This window comes from Pelodiscus sinensis, chromosome 30, assembly GCF_052426305.1.
Source record: "Pelodiscus sinensis isolate ZL-2025 chromosome 30, ASM5242630v1, whole genome shotgun sequence".
In the NCBI taxonomy this organism is placed as follows: domain Eukaryota; kingdom Metazoa; phylum Chordata; order Testudines; family Trionychidae; genus Pelodiscus; species Pelodiscus sinensis.
In genome coordinates, this window is record NC_143081.1 from 14,183,203 (window position 1) to 14,191,250 (window position 8,048).

Here is an 8,048-nt window from a genome sequence, read left to right on the forward strand (position 1 = left end):
ATTCAAACTGATCTGGATAAATTGCTCAAACAGTCTGAGGGAAATAGGATGGAGTTTAATAAGAACAAATACAAAGTGCTCCACTTAGGAAGGAACAATCCGTGTCACACACACAAAATGGGAAGTGACTCTCTAGGAAGGAATCCTGCAGAAAGGGACCTGGGGTCAGAGTGGAACACAAGCTAAATATGAGTCATCAATTGGACACTGTTGCAAAAAAAGCAAACATGATTCTGGGATTTATTAACAGGTGTGTTGCGAGCAAGGCACAAGGAGTCATTCTTCCGCTCTACTCTGCGTCGGTTTGGCCTCAGCTGGAGTATTGTGTCCAGTTCTGGGCAGCACATTTCAAGAAAGATGAGTTAAAATTGGAGAGGGTCCCGAGAAAAGCAGCAAAAATGATGAAAGGTCTGGAGGTATCCCTGTAGGATTGACGTGGTGACCTTCTGGGCAGCAGTTAAACCCATGCTATGCCATAGGTTTGGCCTGAAACTGGTTTGCTTTTGGGACACCAGGAAAACCAAAAGGGTCCAATATAGTTTATCTGTTGGCCAGTTTGCTTTTAGGACATCAGGTAAACCAACAGACTTCAATAGGGTTCACCTGCTGACCCACTTGCTTCCAGACCTCAGGAAAACCCCGAGAATGCAAAGGGGATGACCCCATTGTCAGCTTCCTTTCAGGAGAAAAGGGAAACCACATAGAAGCTAAGGAGTTGACCTGGTGTCCATTTTTTTTCAGGTCACCAACTCCACCTCTGCCCCCCACCTTGATCCTAGAGACAGACTCAAGTTTCCAAAGGGTTGACCTGTTGAGCCGCTTGCTTTCAGGACACCAGGTAAACCCTTAGATTGCAAAGGAGTTGACCTTATGGCCAATTTTATTTCAGCACAACAGGTAAACCCATAAGCTTCATCTGCACTATGAGTTTTCTCAGCAAAAAATATGCTAATGAAGGACCCATTTGCATGAGTTGTGATCTTATTAGCATATTTTCTTCTGACCTGTTTTTGCCTTGAACCATTTCTCCAGTTTGTCCACATCAGTTTGAATTATGACCCTATCCTCCAGAGCACTTGCAACCCCTCTCAGCTTGGTATCATCTGCAAACTTAATAAGCTTCCTCTCTATGCCAATATGTACATCACTGATGAACACAACCAGTCCCAAAACAGAAACCAGTGGAACCTCACTTGTAATGTCCTTCCATCAGGATTTGTGAACTGTTAATATAAACCATGGTACACCCCACATCTTGCATATTGTGTACAGAGGCAGTGGCCTCATTCAAAATAAAAAGATATATTGGCATTGGAAAAGGTTCAGAGAAGGGCAACAAAAGGTTTAGGGGTTTTGAACAGATTCCATATGAAGAGAAAATAAAAAGATTTAGACAGTTCAACTTAGAAAAGAGGAGGCTAATGGAGGACATGATAGAGGTCTATGAAATCATGAGTAGTGTGGAAAAGGTGAATTAGGAAAAGTTCCCATAACATAAGAAAGTCTGGCAGTTTGGGTCGCCAAATTAAATTAAAAGGTTGCAGTTTTAAAACAAAGGTGTTCAACAGTTTAACGTACAGAGGAGGAACATCAAAGATGCTTCTGTTGGTAGCACCATTTTGTCTAGGCCTGTCCTTGTCCAATGCAAACATGAAAATAAGTTGATAATCAAGGCAGTAAAATGAAAGTCGTTCAAAACTAACTTCATGTCCCACTGAATATCTTCCAGAAAGCCTTCTTCACTTCTTTATTTCTCAGAGTGTAGATGAAAGGGTTTAACAGTGGAGTTATGATAATGCTCAAAGTGTTGACAATCTTGTTGATCTCCAAAGGGTTCTCTGTGGAAAACCTGACATATAGGAAGATATTGGAGCCGTACCACATAATCACAACAATAAGATGAGCGGAGCATGTGGAAAAGGCCTTTTGCCGGCCTTGGGCTGACGGGATTCTCACGATGGTGGAGATGATGCAAATGTAGGAGACCACGGTTATCAAACACGATCCCAGGATGATGATGATTGATATGATGAGAACTGTGAATAGAAATTCAGAGATGTCTGAGCAGGAGAGAATGACCAAGGAATCGGGGCTGCAGTAGAAATGGTTGATGATGTTAGAGCCACAGAAGGACATCTTGGCCATCAGTGAAGTTGGGTAAGATATAATCAGAAAACCAGAGACCCAGGAGCCCAGGGCCAGCTGAGAGGACCTGGCACTGCTCATAATGGTGCTATAGTGCAATGGGTAGCAAATGGCCAGATAGCGGTCATACGCCATGACGGTCAAGAGGAAGAATTCCGTGCAGCCCAGGGCAAAAATGAAGTACATCTGAAGGATGCAGCTAAGAAAGGGGATGGTTTTGCTTTTCCACAGGAAGATGGTAATTGCTTTAGGGACACAGGCTGTGGTGTACCAGATCTCCAGGAAGGAGAGGTTGGAAAGGAAAAAGTACATGGGCATTTGGAGGTGAGGATGGACCATGACTAGAGCTATTATGGCAACGTTTCCTGCGATTGTCAGGACATACGTTGTGGTAAACACCACAGAAAGAGAGATCTGCAAATATTGATTGCCGGAGAATCCCAGGAGGATAAACTCCTGTCTATTGGAGTGGTTTCTCTTCTCTACTCCAGATGGCAGCTCCATCTGTCAAGAGAAAAGAGATGTAACTGTGGGGCAGTTTTGTTGTATGGGTTGTTGGACAAGACATTCACAAAGGTGTGGAAATGATTTAGAGGTCTAAGTCCCATTACAAAATCAGCTTAGTTGATCAGGGCTCTAAAAGAGAGGAGTTTCTACATAACATAAGAACATAAGAATGGCCGTACCGGGTACCCCAGAGAGGGTGGACCGAAGACAATGATCAAGCGATTTGTCTCCTGCCATCCTTCTCCAGCTTTCTATCCCCTGGCTAATAGCCTTTTATGGACCTAATCTCCATGAAATTATCTAGCTTCTCTGTGTGAAGAAGAACTTTCTTTTATTAGTTTTAAACCTCCTACCCATTAACATCATTTCGTGTCCTCTAGTTCTTGTATTATGGGAACTAATAAATAACTTTTCTTTATTCACCCTCTCCACACCACTCATGATTTTATATATCTCTATCATATCCCCCCTAAATCTCCCCTTTTCTCAACTGAAAAGCCCCATCTCTTTAACCTCTCCTCATATGGGACCCATTCCAAACCCCTAATCATTTTAGTTGCCCTTTTCTGAATCCTTTCCAAGGCCAAAATGTCTTTTTTGAGGTGAGGTGACCACATCTGTAGACAGTATTCAAGATGTGGGCGTACTATAGTTTTATACAGGGCCAGTAAGATATTCTGGGTCTTATTTTCTATCCCTTTCTTAATAATTCCTAGCATCCTATTTGCCTTTTTGACCGCCGCTGCACATAGTTTCAGAGAACTATCCACTATAACTCCAAGATCTCTTTCCTGATTCGGTGTAGCAAAATTAGCCCCTATCATACTGTACGTATGGTTGGGGTTATTTTTTTCTAATTTGCATTACTTTACATTAAATTTCATTTGCCATTTTGTTGCCCAATCACTCAGTTTGGTGAGATCTTTTTGAAGTTCTTCACAGTCTGCTTCTGTTTTGACTATCCTAAACATTTTGGTATCATCCGCAAACTTTACCACCTCGCTGCTTACCCCTTTCTCCAGATCATTTATGAATAAATTGAACAGGATTAGTCCCAGGACTGACCCTTAGGGAACACCACTAGCTACCTCGCTCCACTCTGAAAATGTATCATTTATTCCTACCCTTTGTTTTGTGTCTTTTAACCAGTTCTCAGTCCAAGAAAGGACCTTCCCTCTTATCCCACGGCCATGTAATTTACACAAGAGCCTTTTGTGAGGAACCTTGTCAAAGGCTTTCTGAAAATCCAAGTATATTATGTCTACTAGATCCCCCTTGTCCGCATGTTTGTTAACCCCGTCAAAGAACTCTAATAGATTAGTAAGACAGGATTTCCCTTTACAGAAACCATGTTGACTTTTCTCCAACAAATTATGTTCTTCTACGTGCCTGACAATTTTATCCTTTACTATTGTTTTGACTAATTTGCCTGGTTCCGACATTAGACTTACTGGTCTGTAATTGCCAGGATCACTTCTAGAACCCTTTCTAAAGTGTTTGGATGGCACCGTTGGAGATTTTCAGCAAGTGAGACTTTTGAAAGTCCTAGCCATTGTCCCCCTGAAGTTTTTGCCCGTTAAATACCTCTGAAAGTCTGGCTATGAATGATCAAAGCTCCTTTGCATATTGGCCTTCCCTAGTCACCAAGGGTCAGATTTTCAAGGTTTTGAGGCATGTAGTGGGACTTTGAAAAATGTAGGGACCCATAAACTCATTGGTTGAATCAATTTGGAAATAAAAAAGCCGGAAGGGACCATCTCATCTTGCCTTCTGTGTAACAAAGTTCAGGGAACTTCTCCAAACAATGTCTAAAGAAGATGATAGAAATGTAGCCATGTGAAGATGGGTTTTTTTTTAAACATTATCTTGATTTAAAAATTCTCATTGATGGAGAATCCACCATGATGGTTAGTAAATTGCTGCAAAAGTTAATTCCTCCCAATTTTTCCCTAATTTCCCAGTTTGGTTTTGCCTAGCTGAAACTTCCAGACACAGTGTTGTGTTATAATTGTCTATGCTGGACTGACTCCCCATGAACACATGGTGAATTCACACCTACATCTCCCTTTCACTAAGCTAACTAGACTAGGCTCCTTCAATCTGTTGTTTCCAGTGGTGCACTCTAATCTTTGAAGCATTCTTGAGGCTCTTCTTGAAAACCTCTCTACTTTTTCAACATCTGTCTTTTTCAGTGTAGCTGTTTCCCAGGCTACCATCCTGTTGGCATGGCCTAAATTCTTTAGCCCTCAGCAAGTACATTTATATTTTGTCATAATAAACGTCAGGTTTGCTTACACCCAGCTTTCTCAGTGATCAGCTCCTTCTGTATCAGTGACCTGTCCTCTTCATTAACTACGCCTTTGGTTTTGTGTCATTGGTAAACGTTATCATTGGTGTGTTCACGTTACTTTCCATATCACTGAAAATGTTAAAACAGTGTTAGGATATTCACAAAACCCCACTGGACCTCTGTAGATTCACACCTGTTAATATAAGAACATATACACAGAAGAACGGCCATATTGGGTCAAACCAATGGTCCATCCAACCCAGTATCCTGTCTGCCAACAGCGGACAATACCAGATATCCCAAAAGAAGGGATCACAACAGGTAATCCTCACGTGATCCCTCCCCCGTCATCCACCTCCAGACAAACGGAGGGTAGAGACACCATTCCTACCCATCCTGGCTAATAGCACCACAGATAGACCTAACCTCCATGAATCTATCTAGCCCTTTTTTTGAACCCTGTTGAAGTCCTGTTCCCTGATAATTCCCTTCCTCACTGACATTTTTGAAACCCAACACTTAGCCAGAGTCCATGTATTATGTGCCATGTCTTATTTGTATCCTTTGAGCTGTTTAATCAAAATATTGTGCAATACCAGGCCAAAAGGCTGTTACCTCAGCACTGTTACCTTTAACAATCACGGTTGTACTGTCATCAAAAAGACACCCCGTTAGTTTGAAAGGATCCATCAACTCAGGTTCAATTACAGTAATTATGTTACTTTATTCATTGAGTTCCTTTTTAGTCGTCGCATTATCTTGCCTGAAGTCAGTCTCGATCTGAGAAGTCTATAACTCCATTGGTCCTGCCATCAGCCCTCTTTAAACATTGGCACCTTAGATGGGTTCAGATCTTTGGAAGTTGCCCGATGCTCCAAGATTTAAGAATATCAATAGTAAATGCCCAGTGAGCTCCCCAGCCAATGTTTCTAACACTCGTGAATGTGAATTGTCTGGATCTGCTGATTTTCAAATGTCTAACTTGAATCATAGAATCATAGAAGGTTAGAGTAGGAGAAAACCTCAGGAATCATCGAGTCCCTCCCCTTGCCCAAAGCAAGGCAAGACCCAACACAATCATCCCAGCCAGGGCTTGGTCAAGCTGGGACTTCAAAACCTCTAGGGATGGAGATTCCACCCCCTCCCTAGGGAACCCATCCCAGTGCTTCCCCACCCTCGTAGGGAAATCATTTTTCCTAATATCCAACCAAGACCTCCCCCACTGCAACTTGAGCCCATTGCTCCTCGTTCTGCCAACTGCCATCACTGAGAACAGCCTCTCTCCATCCTCTTTGGAACATCCCTTCAGGGACTTGACAGCTGCTCTCAAATCCCCCCCACTCTTCACTTCTGAGGACTAAAGAAGTCCAAATCTCTCTGCCTCTCCTCATAGGTCATGTGCTCTAACCCCTGAATTATTTTCTTTGTCCATCGCCCCCGTTGGACCCTCTCCAATGCATCCACATCTTTTCATAGAATCTTAGAATCATAGAATACTAGGACTGGAAGGGACCTCAAGAGGTCATCGAGTCCAGTCCCCTGCTCTCATGGCAGGACCAAATACTGTCTAGACCATTCCTGATAGACATTTATCCAACCTGCTCTTAAATATCTTCAGAGATGGGGATTCCACAACCTCCCTGGGCAATTTATTCCAGTGTTTGACCACCCTGACAGTTAGGAATTTTGTCCTAATGTCCAACCTAAACCTCCCTTGCTGTAGTTTAAGTCCATTGCTTCTTGTTCTATCCTCAGAGGCTGAGATGAACAAGTTTTCTCCCTCCTCCTTATGACATCCTTTCCTGTAGTGGAGGGCCCAGAACTGGACACAATACTCTAAGGCTGTGTCTAGACTACATGCCTCTGTCGGCAGAGGCATGTAGATTAGACAGATCGGCAGAGGGAAATGAAGCCGCGATTAAAATAATCGCGGCTTCATTTACATTTAAATGGCTGCCCCGCTCTGCCGATCAGCTGTTTGAAACCTCTCGTGAAACCAGGTTTACCTGTGCCGATCAAGAAAGGCTTCTTTGTCGACGCGGCGCGTCCAGACTGCCCCGATCTGCCGACAAACAGCTGATGTGGCCTCACCAGTACGAAAAAGAGGGGAATAATCACTTCTCTAGATTGGCTGGAAATGCTCCTACTAACACAGCTATCTTCCCAGCTCCTGCAATCTCCAGCTGCTTCTCACCTATTTGTCTGCAAAATTAGGAGAAATTAGGGGGAAAGGATCTGTCCGGGGATGCATCAGCAGACAGGAGCAAAGTCCAGCACACAGATGAAATTCTCCTGCCTACTAATGCCCTAAACTCGATGCTTAACGAGGGCCTGACCCAAAGACAGGGAAGTCCATGAGGGTCTCTTTGTTCCCTCTGGAAAGCTTGGGAGAAGCGCACAGAACTCTCTCACCTGCAAATCTGCAGCCATGTGCCTAAGGCGGATGAGCAGTGGTAGCTCATGTATTGTCAGATTGGGAAACTGAGGCATGCAGGAGTTGTGTGCAGTTCACACAGCAATTCAGTGACAGAGTCTGACAATCACCCACTCCTTATTTCCCATCTGCCGGAGTGGTGTTTTGGGCTACGAAAAAAGCCTGCATCTGAATGAAGGGACCTGTCCACTTTTAGTTTTTTGTCTCATTGACTCAGCCCCCTGCAGCTGCTGTGAGAGCTGCACCCCTGTGGCAGAGGCCATTGTGGTCTCTTACGCACTCAAGAGTTGCAGAAGAATGAGATAAAGACAGAACATGTGAGAGAGAGGAAAGATGTGGACATATGTGACCCACGCACCGGTGACTCACCGTGGGAAACGTTTTCCCCGCACCAGGTGGGATCACCCCCGAACCTGGAGACCGTGTCTGTTAACTCACAGATTTATCTGGCGTCCCTCGGGTCCTTCACTCCATTTATTTGGGGGGAATGAAAATGTCCATGGTTCATTTGAATCATTGCTATGGGGAGGGGTTGGAGAGGAGGGTGCAAGGTTCAGGCTGCCAGGGAAGAGGGGCTAACCCCAGCCCTCTCTCACCGCAGCAATGTGGGGCCAGGTGAGACGCGTCTCTCCATGGCCGCTGCAGGTCCAACGGGCACAGCTGGGGGAGGGA

General features: G+C 44.1%; 1 protein-coding gene across 1 annotated transcript; it reads right to left on the reverse strand.

The window, feature by feature from the left end:
- Positions 1–1,704: 1,704 nt before the first annotated feature.
- On the reverse strand, positions 1,705–2,649 carry LOC102447136 (olfactory receptor 6F1-like). The gene has a single exon (XM_014579832.3). The coding sequence runs from the start codon at positions 2,647–2,649 to the stop codon at positions 1,705–1,707; it is 945 nt and encodes a 314-aa protein (XP_014435318.3).
- Between the last annotated feature and the right edge of the window lie 5,399 nt (positions 2,650–8,048).